At 44.4% G+C, this 20,599-nt stretch overlaps 1 protein-coding gene across 6 annotated transcripts in view; it reads right to left on the bottom strand.

Annotated features, from left to right (window-relative positions):
* The window catches only part of PARL (presenilin associated rhomboid like), a 45,699-nt gene extending 29,402 nt beyond the window's left edge, over positions 1–16,297 (bottom strand). For 5 of the 6 annotated variants that reach the window (XM_066241365.1, XM_066241363.1, XM_066241364.1 and 2 more), the window contains exons 1-4: positions 16,128–16,297; positions 7,027–7,222; positions 6,392–6,532; positions 3,390–3,438 (exon numbers count right to left, since the gene is read on the bottom strand). In XM_066241365.1, the coding sequence (XP_066097462.1) occupies positions 3,390–3,438; positions 6,392–6,532; positions 7,027–7,222; positions 16,128–16,252 (511 nt within the window). In that variant the 5' untranslated portion in view covers positions 16,253–16,297. Of the gene's footprint in view, positions 1–3,389; positions 3,439–6,391; positions 6,533–7,026; positions 7,223–9,619; positions 9,646–16,127 lie in introns of those variants that run through there. The other variant, XM_066241368.1, reaches the window with a different exon arrangement.
* Positions 16,298–20,599: the final 4,302 nt, after the last annotated feature.

Here is a 20,599-nt window from a genome sequence, read left to right as displayed (position 1 = left end):
CCCCTCCCCCTCTCCTTCCTCTCTGTCTCTCTTCCCCTCCCGCAGCCAAGGCTCCATTGGAGCAAAGTTTGCCCTGGCGCTGAGGATGGCTCTGTGGCCTCTGCCCCAGGCGCTAGAGTGGCTCTGGTTGCAGCAGAGCGACGCCCCAGATGGGCAGAGCATCGCCCCCTGGTGGGCATGCTGGGTGGATCCCGGTCGGGTGCATGCAGGAGTCTGTCTGACTGCCTCCCCGTTTCCAACTTCGGAAAAATACAAAAAAAAAAAAAAAAAAAAAAATATATATATATATATATATATGTATACACACACACACACACACACACACACACACTTGCATAGAGCCCTGGCCTGTTGGCTTAGCAGTAGATCTTCGGCCCGGTGTGTGGAAGTCTTGAGTTCAATTCCCAGCCAGGGCACACAGAAGCGCCCATCTGCTTCTCCACCCTTCCCCCTCTCCTCTTCCTCTCTATCTCTCTTCCCCTCCTGTAGCCGAGACCCTTTGGAGCAGGGTTGGCCTGGGCACTGAGGATGGCTCCATGGCCTCCGCCTCAGGAGCTAGAATGTCTCTGGCCACAACAGAGCAACACCCCAGATAGACAGAGCATCGCCCCCTGGTGGGCATGCCAAGTGGATCCTGGTTGGGCACATGTCTGCCTCCCCACTTCTAACATCGAAAAAATACAAAAACAAAAAACAAATAAACAAAAAAATATATATACTTGCATTGGATGCAAAGATGTATATATAAAGATATGCACTGAAGTATTATTCATAGAATCAAGATTAACAACCTAAGTATCTATTAATAAAAGACTTTTTACATAGAATTCATTCACATGAACTACTACAATGCCATTAAAAGAATGGGCCTGGGCTGCTTGTAATTTCCACTTCTTGATCTGGGTGCTATTACATGGATATGCTCAGTTTGTGAAAATCAGTCCTACATCTGTCATGGGCATATTCTTCTGCCTATACTATACTACAATATAATATAAATATAATGTAACAGACCTACTTGTATTCATATGAAATGCCCTTGCCTGACCAGGCAGTGGTGCAGTGGATAGTGTCACCTGGAATGCTGAAAACCCATGTTTGAAACTCCAATATCACCAGCTTGAACACCGGCTCATTCAGCTTGAGCACAGGGTCACCAGCTTGAGCACAAATCATAGACATGACCCCATGGTCACTGACTTGACCCCAAGGTCACTGGCTTGAGCCCAAGGTTGCTGGCTTAAACAAGGGGTAACTGGCTAACCTGTAAACCCCTGGTCAAAGCACATATGAGAAAGTAATCAATGAACAATTAAGGAGATGCAACTATGAGTTGATGCTTCTCATCTCTCTCCCTTCCTGTCTTTCTCTCTCACTAAAAAAAATAATAATACACACACACACACACCATTGCACCCCAAAATTAGGGGATATTTTATTACTTCATATGAACCGACAAAATATCTTCTAATTTTTGTGAGCAGTATATATGAAATGCCCTTTAAAATAGTAAGTAAAAAACAAATCAAGGTGCAGAGGAATATGTTCTGCATGCTACCATTTGTGTTTAAACCATAAATAAATAGATATAAATGCCTATATATAAATAGATGCTTTGGAAGAAGACATAAGCAACTAAAAAGGCAATGGTTATTACGCAGAGAGAAACTGCAGAGCTGCAAGTGTACAGTGAGAAATTTATTTTTCACTTTACATATTCTTTAACACTATCTAATATGCTATCATGCACATTTTTTCATTTTACAATGAAAAAGACTACCCTAAGTAGTCAAAAAGGGACACCTTTCTTCCCTGAGTTCCAGCCTTCTGCCTTGGGACAATTTACTTCAATATGGGCTGTGAATCAACACTCTGATGCCTGGGATGGAGGAAAGACAGTGTGGTTTACCAGAAAGGTAATTAGGAGAAACAATTCTGATTTTTAATTATAGCCCAACCATTGCATAAACTATTCACTGGCATTAGAAAGGTTTAAATTCTGATCCCAGGTTTCCTCAAATGTTGAATGGCATAAAATCTTTACCATTTTCAAAGAACACTAGATATCAACAAATTCTGAGATATTCTGATAATATCGAAAAAAATCCAAACTTTGCTATCCTAAGGCAGTTCATTTTGATAATTTTCAGAAAACAAGCACACGCAAAAAAACCCTTAACCCCTGTTAATTCTAGTGGAAACAGATGTGCTACTATAGATTTATCTTGAAGTTACATTTATTAAGACCTCACTTGACTAATCAGTTCTATAGTATGGCAATATGCCTTTGAAAAATCTCAACCCTTTGATTCAAGATCTCACTCAACATTCATTCATGCAAAGAGATTTTAATTGAATGCCCTTACTGTGTGCAAGTTATGTGCTAGGTGCTATAACCAAATGAAAGACCTTATTGTCCTCAAGGATGCTACTTGTAAATTACGTAAGGCTGGTTCTGTTATAAATGACTAAAAGGTGCAATGAGTTCAGAAAAAAGCTGTACTTCCTACAGGAAGCAATGTCTGAACCATAAGCTTGAGGACCAGATCAGGTTCCAACAAAGAAAGAAAAACTGAATCTTCCAGACAGAAAACAGCCTGAATGAAGAAAGTTAAGCACTTTTTCTCTATTTAGATAAGTACAGAAAATTAAGAGTACCATTGTAAAGTATCTTCCTAAGGAAATAACAAAATACTGCTTTTTCTCAAAGATATATTTTTCCTATCTGCACAATTGTTCAAGAACTTTCAAATCCATTCCCCACATTTCTCCAATAACAAAGTCCACATAACAAATCTCAAGTAACAAGTATTACCCTAAAGAGGCAGATTTGTTTTTTATAAAAATATACAAAGTATGCATGGCATGCTTACATTTAAAGAGGATTTTATAAACAGTATGGTATAGTAAAGAGAAAATCAGCTTTAGAATCAGACAGACCCAGGTTTTGAAACTCGGTTCTACTACTTACTAGCAGTGTGACCTTCGAAAAGTTCCTTCTCTGAAAACCAGTTTCCTTATCTGTAAAAAGGGAAATAACTAACCTGTAAGAGACCCTGTGAGACAGGGAAAGTATATAAAGCATTCTGCCCAAAGAAGGTACTTAATCAATGTCCCCTTTAATTTCTTTAATAGCAGAATAATTATTCATAACCTATTTCACAAGCTAGGATTTTACAACAAAGAGAGATCAAAATGAGAAAATAACTGACCCAGAGCTTTATGCCACAGTACTTTGTACAGTTACATTAGCCTAAAAGTACAGAGACTCCCTATGTCTTCTAAACCACTGGTGAGTGAGGTACAAAAGCCATTGACTGTGACATACTGTACCTTTTGGTTTGATTTCTCTTTCCTTGAATGGCTAAAACGTGTAAGCTAACACAAACCTGTCACAGTCCGCTGGCCATCACTTAGGTTATTCCACCACTTGTTAATCTAAAACAGAAGGAAAATTACAGATCACCATATAGCAAATAGTTTCAGGGTAGGAATATGAAAAGCCAGAAAGAATATGCTTTGTGCTTATGAAAATCACTGGTGAACAAGAGATATAATAAATTCGTGTATAGTGTCAAGCACAGGTGCTTTATAATAGTCCACATTTTCTGCACAGAACCACTGATGAGCTCTGAGATCGCCGAGTACTTCTAAACCTCAGTTTCCTGACCAGGCGGTGGCGCAGTGGATAGAGCATTGGACTGGGATGCGGAGGACCCAGGTTCGAGACTCCGAGGTCGCCAGCTTGAGCGCCGGCTCATCTGGTTTGAGCAAAGCTCACCAGCTTGGACCCAAGGTCGCTGGCTTGAGCAAGGAGTCACTCAGTCTGCTGAAGGCCCACAGTCAAGGCACATATGAGAAAGCAATCAATGAACAACTAAGGTGTCACAATGAAAAACTAATGATTGATGCTTCTCATCTCTCTCCATTCCTGTCTGTCTGTCCCTATCTATCTCTCTCTCTGACTCTGTCTCTGTTAAAAAATAAAAAATAAACCTCAGTTTCCTGATCATAAAATGGAGATAGTAACAGATACCTAGCAGTACTATTGTGAGAAATATCAACAAAGCACTCACCACACTATCAGATATAGATAAGTATCAAGTGATTAGTCCCCAAGGTCCAAATTAGTTTTAAAATTCTGAGAATATTTTCTACTAAAATTGCCTTATTTAGGTTTCAAAGGAGGTTTAGAAAAAGAGAGACAGAGAATTCTAATCTTTCAGGAACACAGACTGGAATGTTCAAAGATGAAATATACCTAGGATTTGCTTTCTAGTAATCTGCGGTGGGGAGAAAAGGGAGAGGGGACTGGATGAAAAAGCTGGTCATGTATCAATCATCACTGAAGCTAAATAATAGGCATTTATTATGCTATTCGCTTTAATTTTTATCTGTTTGAAGTTTTCCATGATTAAACTTTAAAAAAAAAAAATTCTAACTATGAAACTGAGCCAGGCTTTGATTATGAATACAGAAATTCAAGGTTAAAAATAAAACGTGCCCTGGCCGGTTGGCTCAGTGGTAGAGTGTCGGCCTGGTTTGCAGGAGTCCCAGGTTTGATTCCCAGCCAGGGCGCACAGGAGAAGCGCCCATCTGCTTCTCCACCCCTCCCCCTCTCCTTCCTCTCTGTCTCTCTCTTCCCCTCCCGCAGCCGAGGCTTCATTGGAGCAAAAGATGGCCCGGGCACTGGGGATGGCTCCTTGGCCTCTGCCCCAGGTGCTAGAGTGGCTCTGGTCGCGACAGAGCGATGCCGCGGATGGGCAGAGCGTCGCCCCTGGTGGGCGTGCCGGGTGGATCCCGGTCGGGTGCATGCGGGAGTCTGACTGCCTCCCCGTTTCCAGCTTCAGAAAAATGCAAAAAATAAATAAATAAAAATAAAAATAAAACGTTACAGATCAATATGTATGACATTGGCCCATATATAATAATGATTACATTTTTGTAATTATAATAAAATTGTGCCTGCTTTTTTAGACCTTACTCACTACCTATTTAGTTGTGTGGCAGGACTTTCCCGGACTTCACTTCCCTGTTACCTTTATGTATTGTTTCAAAGTTCTCCAATGGGTTTTATATTTTATAGCCTATCATTTAACCATAATAAATCTATCTAAGGATAAAGACTATGCATATTGCTTCTTTCATTGCTTCTTTTCACCACTCTACAAAGCACCATTTGGGTATCAAAACTTTACCATGTAAAAACAAACAAACAAAAAACTTTATAGTGCAGACGTGCTGGAAGCCTGTAACTTTCTAAGGGATCTGGGATTATGTACTGGGTCAGTTTACTGTTTCTCAAACATACTGTACTAAATAAAAATCACTGCTGCTTATTGCAGTTTTTACCTGCGAATACCCACTGTCCCGCTGATGTACAGCCTCTCTGACACGGATGGTGCTGCTTCTATGGGGAAGCAAAGTGAGTCTCCCTACTTAGAGGAAAACTCATTAGAAAAGAAGCCCAGAGGCTCCCTCTCAGATCCCTGCTGGTCAGGAATAGTTCCTCAGAAGGAGAAAACTGAAGAGGACGCCGACCCTCTCTCCCACTGGCCGGGCAGTGTGTCACTGAAGACAGGAAGGTGGGGAGAAACCACATGGACCTGGGGCCACAGAATAGCTTCTGGCCTCGGTGCTCAGGAAGTACGGTCAAGTGAAATAAATATAAAAAGCAATATTTTTTAAAAGTCAATTAAGAGGAAAGAGGGCCATCAACTTGCATATGAAGTAATGAAAGCTCTAAAGTCCCTATCTGCACCCTGTTCTTGCATCCTTGTCCCGAGCTCAACTAGAAACACACAATAGTGGCCATTTACCAAACGGATACAAACATGTCGCTGAGCTTTTTAAAATCCACATAATATCTCTGCCCTTAAGACATAAATGTTTTGAAAAACTCTAATTCTAATATGGAATATACACTCAAAATAAGCTAGCAAGGTGCTGCAAGTAAAACTAGCCCTTAGCTCTGGGAGGGACCCAAAACATTAACTATCTCTGGTGATTCTTTAACTGATTTGAGAGAGAACACTGATTTGTTGTTCCACTTATTTATGCATTCATTGGTTGATTCTTATATATCTTGACCTGGGATTGAACCCACGACACTGGCGTAGTGGGACAGCGCTCTAACCAACTGAACTACCCAGCCAGGGCCCCTGGTGATTCTTGATACACATGAGTAAAGGGACAAACTGCTTGGAATACTGTCAAGTACAACACTGCCAGATAAACAAAATATTAATAAATACTTGACTCTAAAGAAGAATATCAAGTACACTAATTTCACATCTACTGATTTAATGTTACTATTAACTAAAAATACTTCATAAATAACCAGATTTCCAGAATTGTGATCTGTTAGTTCTTGATCTGTGTTTATCTTTACCTCCTTTCTGAAGTCTCCTTCCTTCTGTGGTCTTATGCTATCCAACCAATCAGCCTTTATACCATCAAAATAACTCTGGACCCTGGATTTCAGTGATTCATATTGCCAAATGGCAGCTGATCCAAATGCACAGCCTGTAAACTATATAAAATATATTATAAAATAAATTTAAAAGAGAAATAAGTCTATACATAATTCTAAGAACAATACTCATTTTCATTGCTTTTTACTAACAGATGCAACATCTGGCACAGTCAAACCTGTTCGGTGAAAATAACATTTGTTTCCCTTTTTTGGGGGGGTTTTGTTTCCCTTTTTTTTTTAACTTCACAATACTCTGGGGCCTATTTGCAGCTAGATATTTTCAAAAAAACCTCAAAATATTAACTTAATATTATTTGAAATGTTATATCAAATGAAAGTCCCTTAAGTTTCTTCTCTAGGGATTATATATGTAAACCAGAGTCTGACGGCATTTATTAAATTCCTGTTCTCCTGTAATCATCCATGACCCCAAGATACCCAGGTCCCTTTGAACCCCACCCCATTTTCCTTAAGGGAGCCCATCAGAACAACAGGACTTCCACACTGCACCTGCAGCAACATGCGTAACCCTTAGTGATGTGAGCTCTTACCCCAACAGTGAAAATAAAAGGCTTTACAAGGGTCCTTATGGGGTAAGGAGAAGGGTAAAAAACTGTTTCTTCTACAGGAGGGATCAAAGCACTTCTCTTGTATGCTTCACCACTTGTTCCTGTGTCTGATTTTCGAGGTTCAACCTTCCTGGGTGCTTTTCTGAATCCACATTTTTGCTGAATAAAAAAGTTAAACCTACAGGGGAAAACAGGAGATCAGAAACAGAACCGCATCTCGCAAACATCAGAACCTCTATGAGCTCCCCCACTTGGCCTGCATCATCACCACCTCAGTTTATTTGCACTCAATAACCCCAGAGGAGCCAGAACTCCTACTTCCAGGTAGGATTTAAAGTCATATCACTGAACTGTGCTCTTCTGGAAAGGGGAGACACAAATTGCAGTAACTTTAGAGAGAACTTGTTTGGGCTGTTCCTGTATATCAGGGGTCAGGAACCTTTTTGGCTGAGAGAACCATGAACACCACATATTTTAAAATGTAATTCCGTGAGAGCCATACAACGACCTGTGTACGTTTCGCATTATCCAATAAAAATTTGGTGTTGTCCCGGAGGACAGCTGTGATTGGCTCCAGCCACCCACAACCATGAATATGAGTGGTAGGAAATGAATGGATTGTAATACATGAGAATGCTTTATATTTTTAACGTTATTATTTTTATTAAAGATCTGTCTGCGAATCAGATGCAGCCATCAAAAGAGCCACATCTGGCTCGCGAGCCATAGGTTCCCGACTCCTGCTGTATATCAATCAACAAAATAATCTATATCCATCTTCCACACAGAGTTTGCAGTCCTATAAAAGCTGAAGAACTCTGGGAGAGCAGGGAAATGAGCAAAAAACGTCTAGAAGATTAAGAAATACAAATTGCCAATCATAAAACTAGTCACAGGGAAGTAATGCTCAGCATAGGGAACATAGTCAATAATACTGTAATAACTATGCATGGTGACAGATGGTTGACTTACGGTGGTGATCACTTTGGAAGGTATATATAAATGTTTAATCAATATGTTCTATACCTGAAACTAATATATTTAATATCAACTAGAATTTTTTTTGAGAGGAGAGAGAAGCATCACTCTCATTGATAAGAGAAGTTTCACTGTTATTGTACATCCACTGATTCTCCTCACATATGCCCTGACCAGGTCTCAAACTGGCAACTCTGGGATAGAGCCAGCGACACCCAGGATCAATCCAGCGACCTCAGTGTTCCAGGATGACACTCTATCCACTGCACCACCAGCCAGGGCTCATGTCAAGTATAATTTAAAAGAAACTTTAAAAAAGAGAAAGCAAACCTGACCAGGCAATGGCACAATGGATAGAGCGTTGGCCTGGGATGCAGAGAACCCAGGTTCAAATCCTCGAGGTTGCTGGTTTGAGCGCGGGCTCATCAACTTGAGTGCAAGGTCGCTGGCTTGCGTGTGGGATCACAGACATGACCCCATGGTTGCTGGCTTGAGCCCAAAGGTCGCTGGCTTGCGTGTGGGATCACAGACATGACCCCATGGTTGCTGGCTTGAGCCCAAAGGTCGCTGGCTTGAGCAAGGGGTCACTGGCTCAGCTGGAGTGCCCCCACCCATCAAGGCACATATGAGAAAGAAATGAATGAACTAAAGTGCCCCAATAATGAGCTGATGCTTCTCATCTCTCTCTCTCCCTTCCTGTTTGTCTGTCTCTCTTTCGCAAAAAAAAAAAAAAAAAAAAAAAGGAAAATGGATAGAAAAAGAAATTTTAAAAAGCTGGAGAACTCCAAGAGTCAGTTTGAATTATCACAGAATGGCTTTGCTATTTTGTTTGAAGTCTGATCAATTTCCAGAACAGACATCTCAATGTATTATCCTTGCAGCCACTCCAAATTCAAACAATTATTTATAAATACTGACCATTATAGAGCCTAGCCAGATAGCTCGATTGGTTAGAGCATCACTCCAAAATACAAAAGTTGCTGGTTTGATCCCCGGTTAGGGTACATATAGAAACAGACCTATGTTTCTCTCTCTCTCTCTCTCTCTCTCTCCCCTTTTCTCAAGTCAACAAATAAAATTAAAAAAAATACTGACCATTATAAACAGATGCATGTCCCCCACCTCCTTCCCCCCTATTTATTTCACTACCAGTTTTGGGGACATCCACCAAACGATCTATAAAGTGTTCTGTTGTTTGAGTCCCTATAGCTTGACCTCCTCAAAACATCTGACACTAATAATCACAACTGCCAGCCCCTGCTCCTCTAAGACTGTACCTGTTCTTCAAGTTCCCTTTCCAGATGGCTTCCCCTCTCTCCTGTCCCTTAAATGACAGATAAGCTTAAAGGCTCCTCCTATAGTTCCTTTGATACACTCTCCATTCAAATTCAACCCACATAAACTTGTGAAACATTCTTGTTCCTTTTGTAAAACTTTAACACGTAAACAATATTATGCAAGGTGGTCCCACGGTCAAGTTCAGACGCAGAATACATATCCTGAGCATATATATTGGGTATTACAATAGTTGGATATACAGAACTTTTGGAAAAGAATTAACTACTGTCTTGGTTCATCTAACATCTATTCATATTACCTTGGGTACATTCGTATGCTGCAGGGGCTGGAACGCTAAAAACGATTTCCCGGGTATCCGTTTGGTTAGGGTTCCAAATGTGATCAGGGTCTGCTAATCAGATACATTTGGGAATAGCTTTCCCAGCAGTCTCATCATCATCATTATTTTTTGTGACAGAGACAGAGAGAGATAGATAGGGACAGACAGGAAGGGAGAGAGATGAGAAGCATCAATTTTTTGTTGCAGTACCTTAGTTGTTCATTGATTGCTTTCTCATATGTGCCTTGACCGGGGGACTACAGCAGACCGAGTAACCTCTTGCTCAAGCCAGCGACCTTGGGCTCAAGCTGGTGAGCCTTGCTCAAACCAGATAAGCCTGCACTCAAGCTGGTGACCTCAGGGTTTTGAACCTGGGTCCTCCACATCCCAGTCCAATGCTCTATCCACTGCACCACTGCCAGGTCAGGCAGTAGTCTCATTATTATTGCATAACAAACCACTCTAAAACTTAATTGTTCTAAAACCATAATTTATTATTTCTCATGAGTGTCAGTTAGCTGACCTCAGCTGGCCGATTTTACTGGTCTCACCTGAGGTCACTCATGCAGCCAGTTATTTGACTACTCAGCTGGAGCTATACAGTCTAAAATGCCCTCACTCCCATATGTGGAGCCTTAGTACTGGTTGTCAGCTGGCCATCTTTCTCCAAATGGTCTCTTAGTAATCAATAGTCCAGCAGGGGCTTCTACCATGGCAGCGGGAGTGGTCCAAGAAGCAAAAGGCTAACACTGCAAGGCCTCCTGAGGCCCAGACTCTAGACCTACACAATATTTCTGCCACATGCTACTGGTCAAAGGAAGTCACAAGGCCAACCCAGCTTCAAGGAATAGTGAAAAATTCTGGATAAGAAAAGGTGTACATTATTGTAGCCAGGCTATTTAACTTACTGTGTCAGTAGTGACAGAGACAGTGGTGATTCTGAAAGCTTAGTCGAAAACACTAATGTTCAGTGTTGGTTCCTGAAGAGTAACGGACTATGCGCTCCAAGCCCTGTCTGGACAGCTCAGTTGATTAGAGCACCGTCCCAAAGCACAGAGATTGCCAGTTCAATCTCCAGTCAGGGTACATACAGGAACAGGTCGATGTTCCTGTCTCTCGCTTTCTCCCTTCCTCTCTCTAAAATCAATAAGATAAACTTTTTTTTGCCTGACCAGGTGGTGGCACAGTGGATAGAGCATCAGATTGGGATGCGGAGGACCCAGGTTCGAGACCTCGAGCGCAGGCTCATCTGGTTTGAGCAAAAGCTCACTGGCTTGGACTCAAGGTCGCTGGCTTGAGCAAGGGGTTACTCGGTCTGCTGTAGCCCCATGGTCAAGGCACATATGAGAAAGCAATCAATGACAACTAAAAAGTGCCACAACAAAAAAAAATTGATGCTTATCTCTCTCCATTCCTGTCTGTCTGTCCCTATCTATCCCTCTCTCTCTCTGTCAAAAAAAAAAAAAAAAAAAAAAGATAAACCTTTTTTTAAAAAACGCCACTCCAAAATATGCCACTTTGGCATTAGGATTATTTTTTTTTTTTCTTTTGTATTTTTCTGAAGTTGGAAACGGGGAGGCAGTCAGACAGACTCCTGCATGCGCCCAACCAGGATCCACCCGGCATGCCCACCAGGGGGTGATGCTCCGCCCACCTGGGGCTTTGCTCTATTGCAACCAGAGCCATTCTAGCGCCTGAGGCAGAGGCCATAGAGCCATCCTCAGTGCCCGGGCCAACTTTGCTCCAATGGAGCCATGGCTGCAGGAGAGGAAGAGAGAGACAGAGAGGAAGGAGAGGGGGAGGGGTGGAGAAGCAGATGGGCGCTTCTCCTGTGTGCCCTGGCCGGGAATTGAACCCGGGACTCCTGCACACCAGGCCGATGCTCTACCACTGAGCCAACCAGCCAGGGCCACAGTAGGACTATTTTTAACTGAAGGCAATGAGAAGAAGCAGCTATAAGAAAAGCTCCCTGGCCCTGGACAGATGTCTTAATTGGTTAGAGCATCGCCCCAAATCAAGCTTGTGCATTCCTCCCTGGTCAAGGCACACAGGGAACAGATAGATGTTCCTCTCTCTCGCTCTATTTCTCTCACTAAAATCAATCAATAAAAATTTATAAGAAAGAAAAGCTCTCTGCCCTGCCCTGTCCCTATTTGCCGAAAAGGATATAAATTTGTGATGGTGTACCCACTCCCTCCTCTCTGCCAGGAAAGACAAAAGTTAATCATGAGACAATTCTAAATCCTTAGGAGCCCAGAGAAGGCACCAGAGGAAACTACACAGCAAATTTTACTAACTAGTCCTTATTCTCTCATATTACCTTCCCACAATTTGCTGCCCTAGAAACTCAAAGTCCTTTTCCTTTGTACAGTATTGTGATTCTCCTAAAATTTTGTTGTTCTTTTGTTAAAATGCTATATAAACCCAAGATCTAACCACTCCTTTGAGTTACTCATCACTGGGTATTCCCATGTGTATGCACAATGCACATGTTCATAAACTTGGCAGATGAAAAAAAGGGGGTCCTATAAACAGTAATCTCACAGGGTGATCTGATCATAAATTCTTAACTGGGCAGGTCATGGTGGGTAGTTGTTCCCAAAGCACAGAACTTCTTTACTAAAAGGCTTATCTTTGTCTAACCTTTGAATAGTGCAAACGTTTGTGTACATCCTCATACCTCCTGACCATTCTGAGTATGATCATAACAAAAAATTTTATTTCAAAAATGTGTAAGGCAACATTAAAAAAAGGCAAATGTATGTTCTTCTTGTTTCCATAAATTGGTTATCAAACAAACATGATTTGCCTGACCTGTGGTGGCGCAGTGGATGGGGCGTCAACCTGGAAACGCTGAGGTTGCCGGTTCAGGGCTCTGGGCTTGCCTGGTCAGGGCATATGTGGGAGTTGATGCTTTCTGCTCCTCCCCCCTTCTCTCTCTCTCTCTCCCCTCTCTCTATAATGAATAAATAAAATCTTTAAAAAAAAAAAAACAAAAAACAAACAAACAAACATGATTTTAAGTTAATAAAACTATAACTGGAACTAATTTCATTTTTTGGAAAAAAGAATCTCACTCCAGGGGGTCAGTGACCACAAAAAAAAAAACAAACCCTCACTACTCAAAGGGTTAAGCAAGCCTATTGTTTCTGTGCATTTAGGTAAACAAACTAAGTAAATGGGTCCAGAATTCGACTTTTTAACCATATCCCTGACTTCATTCTTCTGTATAGTAATTTCAGAAGTACAAGAAGTAAAAGCAGACCTAATAAATTATATGTGGTAACTCATACTGCCTATTTAAATGCTTATTTCCAGAGGCAAGTAGGCATATAATCTGTTTCTGCTTTATCTATATTCTCTTGTAATGCATTTTTCTATGCAACTAAACAAATGTAATTTTCAAGCTTTGAATAGAAATGACAAACTCTAAAATATTAGATGGTAATCTTCAACATCAGACTTCTTCATTTGCTTATTTCAAATGGTCTCCAATTTTTACTGAAGGCTCATTAATCACTTTTTCCTTTTGCTTTTCTTTTCTTTTTGTTTTGTTTTTTTTTTTTTTGGTTTTTTTGTATATTTCTGAAGCTGGAAATGGGGAGAGACAGTCAGACAGACTCCCACATGCGCCCCACCGGGATCCACCCGGCACGCCCACCAGGGGGCGATGCTCTGCCCACCAGGGGGTGATGCTCTGCCCCTCCAGGGCGTCGCTCTGCCGCGACCAGAGCCACTCCAGCACCTGGGGCAGAGGCCAAGGAGCCATCCCTAGCACCCGAGCCATCTTTGCTCCAATGGAGCCTTGGCTGCGAGAGGGGAAGAGAGAGACAGAGAGGAAGGGGGGGGGGGGGGGGTGGAGAAGCAAATGGGCGCTTCTCCTGTGTGCCCTGGCCGGGAATCGAACCCGGGACCCCCACATGCCAGGCCGACGCTCTACCGCTGAGCCAACCGGCCAGGGCCTCCTTTTGCTTTTCCTTTATAATCCCTAACTTTAATATTAAATACACCTGTTGCTTCCTAATAGCCATATTCATTTTTCTCCCCCTTCAAACCTACAATTTCAACTGGGATTTGGAGTAAACAATGAAATCGGGTCCACTGACATTTATCACCACCTCCTCAGGAGTTAAAAGATTAGGGCCTCCTGTTCCATGTTACAGTGCACCATGAAAGTACAACATATGCACATTTTTCATAAACACCTACTCTGATTCACTTGAAGTACTTATTTGAAGTACAGGTTTTCCCACTCTTTTGAATTGATAGGATTGGCGTGGGGCCTAGTAAATAATATATTCTACAAACATTCCAGCTAATCCTAAAGATTAGGCAATGACTCCACTATATTGGGGCCTCAATTATTTTACCACTAGCTAGTCCCCAGTATTGATAAACACTTCATGTTCTTTGCTACCATTTATCAGGTGGATTCCAAGGCATCAATCTAACCAAGTCAGAAATTGGGAAGGTTGAAACTATGGATTAAAGAGCAGGAACAAGCCCCCCCCCCCCCCCCCCCCCCCCGGAAAGCGTAGTTGGTCAGAGTGTTGTCCCATATGCCGAGATTGCAGGTTCTAGCCCCAGTCAGGGCACATACAAGAATCAACCAACGACAGCATAAATAAATGAACAAGAAGTTGATAACTTGCTCTCTAAAACCAATTTTAAAAAAGAAAGAAATAAAGAGCCTGATCAGGCAGTGGCACAGTGGATAGAGCATTCAGTTGGCTCAGTGGTAGAGCGTCGGCCTGGAGTGCAGGAGTCCCGGGTTCGAAAAGGATGGAGACACACAGAATGAAGGCCTGCCACATGAATCCTCAAAGTTTTCTCCATAGGTTAATACTCTTGTCAAAAAGTGAGGTTGGCTTCAGGCTAACTGTGAGGTACATAGAGGACAGGATCTTTTTCTGAGAGAGAGAGTCAGGAGGGAGAGAGATGAGAAGCATCAACTAGTAGTTGTGGCACTTTAGTTATTCACTGATTGTTGCTCATAAATGCCTAGACCACAGGGCTCCAGCTAAGCCAGTGATCCCTTGCTTAAGCCAGCGACTACGGGATCATGTCGATGATCCTATGCTTAGGTGGCCCCACACTTATGCTGGCAACCTTGAGGTTTTGAACCTGGGACCTCAGCATCCCAGATCAGTGCTCTATCCACTGCACCACCGTCAGTCAAGACAGGGTAGTCTTTTATCCTGTGAAGTTCCTTGCACCCCTTCCTTTCTCTGAACTTCTGTTTTTCTGTGTGTAAGTGGATGGAGGGCACTAGATAACTTTGAAGGCCCTGGTCTGTGGATGAGTCTCCTTCTGGCCTCAGTCCTGTGTCCACCCTCCACTCTGGGAGTATGATCAGGAGAGTCAATGAAGCCGAGTTAAGTCTGTTGTGCTTAAGTCAAAGGTGGGATAAGAAGAAAAGGAGAGTTGGGGCCCTGGCCGGTTGGCTCAGTGGTAAGAGTGTCAGCCTGGCGTGCAGGAGTCCCAGGTTAAATTCCCGGCCAGGGCACACAGGAGAAGTGCCCATCTGCTTCTCCACCCCTCCCCCTCTCCTTCCTCGCTGTCTCTCTCTTCCTCTCCCACAGCCAAGGCTCCATTGGAGCAAAAGATGGCCTGGGCACTGAGGATGGCTCTGTGGCCTCTGCCTCAGGTGCTAGAATGACTCTGGATGCAATAGAGCGACGCCCCAGATGGGCAGAGCATCGCCCCCTGGTGGGCATGCCGGGTGGATCCCGGTCCGGCGCATGCGGGAGTCTGTCTGACTGCCTCCCCGTTTCCAGCTTCGGAAAAATGCAAAAAAGAAAAAAATAATAAATAATAATATCTTAATAACTTTGTACAGTTATAAGACATTTTAAATTTTTATTTGATTTTAGAGAGAAAGAGGAAGTAGAGAGAGATACCGATTTGTTATTTTGTTGTTCCACTTATTTATGCATTCATTGGTTGATTCTGGTATCTGCCCTGAGGGGGATTAAACCCACAACCTTGGTATATTGGGGTGATGCTCTAACCAATGAACTACCCCGCCAAGGTCTAGACATGTGATCATATCGAAGAATCACTCTGTACACCTGAAACCAAGAGTATTGTATGTCACCTACCCTATATTTAAAAGGGCCAAAAAAAATGCTTTACGAATAAAAAGGTCAAAATTTCAACAAAAAAGAAAAAGTAATGGGTCCAATACCTCCTCGCGGGATTACCAGGCTGGGACCCAATTAGCCCGCAGAGATTAGCTCCCCTTCCCGTCACGTCCCTCCCGATGGAAAGGCCATGCGAGCTCACAGGTGGAACGGGCGCAGGGTGGCGCGGGACGAGCTAGGGCTGGACGGAGGAGAGAGAAGAAAAGGGGAGGGAGAGAAGAAGCCACCGCTGAAGAGAGATGAGCCCGGAACAGCAAGAGACGCTAGAATGGCCTCCGCCCCTGAGGATGCACGGCCAGAGCTAAGCGGCGGAGAAGCGACAAGCCCCGAGCGGCGGTCATTACCTGCGTCCAAGCAGCCGCGGCGGGGCTAGGGCCGCAGGGAGGTCCTCGCAGCTGCGGCCCACTCCCGGCGCTGCCCACACCTGGGCGCAGCCCCAACCTCTCTGCGCCCAGCCTCGCAACGCCATCTTCCCAACCTCTGCCCCACCATGGCCCGACCTTACCAACCCCTGCCGCCGAACCACTTCCGGGGCGAAGAAAAAACCATAGAGCGCTGGGGAACAGTCTAGAGCGCCCCCGCGCGGCTGAGCCGAGCCCGGACCGTAGCGGGCTCAGGTTCTCCCGACCTCTAAGCGGCACCTGGGAGGGGCGTGGGAGAGAAGAAGACGGAGAACTAGCAGTGATTAATGCCACGAATCAGGCAGTTTACCTAAATTATTGTATTAATTCTCCCCAAACTCTTGAGATTGATACTATATTACTGTTTTGCAGTGCCCCGGCGGCTCAAACACGAGTGAGTGGAGCCATACTGAATCATTGGCAGTTTCTAAAAGGCTCCTACTTCTCCTGAGTTCCTACTTCTCCAATTCACGTACCATTCTCACTGCATGAGACCCCTTTTCCTGCCTCTCTCAACCCACCTAACTCACTGGTCCTTCAGAGGAACCCCAAGTATTACCTCTTCTAGGAGGCCTGCAGGAGGAAAAAGTTTTCCTTCACCTTTAGGTCCCTGCCTTACTGGAAAGGGGACCTGCCCATTGTGGTTGGTCTAGGGTTCTTGACTTCCTGTAGGAAAAATGTCACAACGTGAGTCTGCGTGATTTTGAGAGGAAGTTTATTAAAGCTGGGGTCAGTGAAACAAGAAACAGCCTAGAATAGAAGAAGCAACAGGAAAGCCTAGGTGGGGCTGCCTTGGCTCTCTCAAACCTTTATGGAAAAGAAATGAGCGGAAAAGGGGGCTTTGGAGACAGGGTCAAGGAGTTAGCCTGGGAGGAGCTGCCACTGCCCATTTTTCCTCTGGTTGTAAGTCTCATGGGAATTGTAACACTGGTGGCAGAGACCAGGCAGGTCCACATTGGATTCGGGCAGACAGTAGAAAAACTGTGGAGGTGGAAAGTGTTGGGCCATTACAGTTTAATGAAGTTTCACAACAGGGATGAGCAAATAGGCAAGGGAAAACCGCTTCTCGGGCAAATAAACAGCAAAATGCTCCTCACAATGGCAGGCAGACAATCCACAATCTGCAATACTCAATCCGCCCTGAGCACAAGCACCCTATGCCAGAAAAAAAAGCACTCAGAGAATTCTACAATATAATGTTATACCATAAGATTAATACAGTATATTGGGAATATGCCTGTTCTCTGTCCCCTTATAAAACCGGAGATTCTTGAGTCAGAGACAAAAGATTATTACCCACAGCTCAACGGGCAGCATGAGCATCATATTATCATGGGTTCCCCTTATTCTCTAAGTCCCACCATAGCAATGACATGGGCAAAATGGATTTACAGCTCAACTTAAGAACACTGAACTTGAGGTATCTGCCATTTTAATTTAAGTGGTAAGCAAGCAAACAACCTCAGAAGCGTAGATGAAAAAGGGGCCACATACTAAACCTGACAAGCTCAGGGGAGGCCTGCATGGCAGACTTTCTAACTCAGAGACCTACAGTAACCACGTAGGATGGTCTGAAAAGAAAACTTTCTAGGTAAAAGCAGTTCATGGTGGGTAGTCATGTCCCAGCATGGTAATTTTCCCTAACAAAGGTCGATCTTCACCCTTACCTGAGCCTGTCTATAGTCTTTTTGAATCTAAGATAAAATACCTGATAATATGCCTTTGGTATGCCAGAATAATCCCTTCTCCAGACCTCTCAGGGCTCAGTCTCCCAGAACACAAGACTACAGAATCCCGCATTGTTCTCCAGCACACCATATTTATGTGCTGTAAATGTTCATTGTTAACTATCCTATACTCACCTAGGTAACATAAGTATGTGTCCATACGTTTTACTTTTATCCAATGCCAGAGATTTCCCCACTTTGCTTTCTCCCACCTCCCTAATCTATCACAAGCGGAATTCATGTAATCCTCTTGTAAGGTACTTTTCCCCACCCAGGAAGAAGGAAGGGGCCAGAACCACAAAGTGTGAAATAATAAAAGGCTTCATTGAGTACAGAGCACATCCTGTCCAACGAAGTTCCCTAGCCCCGGGGACAGAAGCTAGGGAAGTCGCCTGGAGTGACCCACGGGAGATATTTAAAGGGTCTCTAGGGTGGTCGAGCTAATGTGACGTGGTGAAATCTCACTGGCTAATGGAGGTGTCACTCTTTTCCAAAGGGCTCTTGGGAAGTTTCTTCTGGCGCACTTGGTTGTGGGTGGTTCTAGCCAAAGTTCCTGGCCCTTATCTTTCCCCATTATCCACTGACCTTACATTCTGACCTTTTGTGTTAAATAGAATAGGGGTGCTGTTTATTCATCTGGCTACTTCTTACTGATTAGGGGTGTCGTGGGGAGAGGGAGATTGGAAGGTGGTGGCTTTGAGGGGTGTCAGGAGGAACATCTGTTTGGCCATGAGTTGAGAAACTTTGCAGATGCGGTCCTGTAAGAATTTTTTTTTAAAAAAAAAGAGGAGTAATAGGGGGATCTGCAGGGTCCAGCCTTTTGGTGAGCTGGAGATGGATGGAGTACAGTGGTTCCAACTGCCAGTGGTCCTGTATGGAAGCAAGCTTGAGGCAGAACTGCATGTCAGGAGTGGCATAAAAAGGGGAAAGGAAGGGGTCCCATTCATTCCCATAACCAAGACCCATGAGGGAACTAGAGGTCCAGAGTGTGATGGCAAAAAGAGAAGGTATCCCCCGTGTCCACAAGAAATGAGATGAACTTACCCACTAGTTGCAGCATACCCTGGGTTCTCCGAGTCCAGGCTGTGTCCTAGGAGTTTGAGTGATGCACCCACCTGGCTGGTTTGTCCTCTCCATTCGGGCGGCTTGTCCTCCACATAGAGGCGCTAAGGAATAGCCTGTTTCCCAAAGGGGCAATTGCTCCACCAGTGACTGGGCTGCTTGCAGTCAGGGCAGTGCTCAGTGGGCAGCTGCGGGTAGGGGCCCTGCTGGGACCAGTGGTCCACACTTAAAGCAAGCTCCTGGTGGGATTTCTCTTTGTGGCTTGGACTTGGGTCGGGCACTTCCTGTGCCTTGCCTCTGTTGCTGTGCTGGCCTCGGGGCTGCCACAAGAGCCTGGGTTTGGAGCGTTACCTTCTGCTGCATGCGGGCCTGGCGAACAGCCTTGGCCTGTTTCTACTAGTTGGGACCATTAAAAACTTTAAATGCCGTGTTCACAGGTCCCAAATAGGGATTTGGGGGTTGAGAATAAGAAGAGGAGGGCTCCTAGGGAGCCCAGCACCCAGATCCGGCAGGAAACGCTAGAGTTAGAGGCAGGACAGGGCCAGAATTTCCTGCAAGAAAATTAGGGTTGGATGTCCTGCAAACTGGTGTAAGGGCCAATGCCAGGCTGAGAATGGCCTGACGGAGGAGGAACTTAAGAACACAGTGGAGAAGGGAGGGGCCCCTGGCCAGCAGGGGAGGAGAAAGAGAGACTGGTAGTGGTGAATAAGAAACAGGATTTTGCAAAGGGAGGGGAAGGGGCTCTCGGAGGGAAGAGACCCAAGCAAAAGAGGCCCGCAGAGGGACCAGAGAGGAGTCCCGAGAGAGGGGTACCCCGGGGGTCAGGCAGGAAAGAGAGAGAGTTGGGAGTTTCTGCAGAGAAGGAAATATCAGGAGTGGAGGTTTTAGGTGAGGTTTCTATGGCCAGGAAAAGGGCCTGTGTGGTGGAACAGGCGGCACAGAGATTAAGGATGGGCACGCGAATAACTAGAAGCCCTGTATGTAAGGGATCTCCAACCAGCTCCCAGCTTTTTTGGCGATAGTTAAATTGGTGAGGGTGTTAAATCTGAAAGTCACTTCAGGAGGCTAATTCAGTGGGTTCTGTAGCCTGGCCACAGCGGAGAAGAACAACAGTTTCTTCTTCTTTAGGGAGGGAGAGATTTTGGATAAGGCAACTCCAGGAGTGTTTTTGGATTAGGTTTAGATTCCTGTGCCCCCATGGCCGCCCTCAGGCCTCGGAATGGTCAGAGTTGAGAACTGGCATCCCAAAACTCAAGCTCTGGCCACGGATGGATAGGGAAAGTGGATATGCTCAGGACGTCTCCACGGGCACACACGCACTCGGACAGAAAGAGGTCCCTGACATAGCTATGGTTTCGGACAGGGAGTCTCGGCGGAAAGAACTGAGGGGAAGGCTGGAGGCAGGGAACTTACCGCACCATGCACCAAAGTGGGTGGAAGGTCAGAGATCCTGGTTCTTTCTTGGAGGGGAAGGGAAGAGGAGTGGTCCTTGCAGATTTCAAATCCTCCCGGGGTTTTGGCACCAAAATGTAAAGTATTTTTCCCTGCTGAGAAGGAAGGAAGGGGCCGGAACCACAAAGTGTGGAATAATAAAAGGCTTTATTGAGTACAGAGCGCATCCCATCC

This window comes from Saccopteryx bilineata, chromosome 8, assembly GCF_036850765.1.
Source record: "Saccopteryx bilineata isolate mSacBil1 chromosome 8, mSacBil1_pri_phased_curated, whole genome shotgun sequence".
Taxonomy (NCBI): domain Eukaryota; kingdom Metazoa; phylum Chordata; class Mammalia; order Chiroptera; family Emballonuridae; genus Saccopteryx; species Saccopteryx bilineata.
Note: the sequence above shows the minus strand (reverse complement) of the source record. Positions and strands in the feature narration are given on the sequence as shown.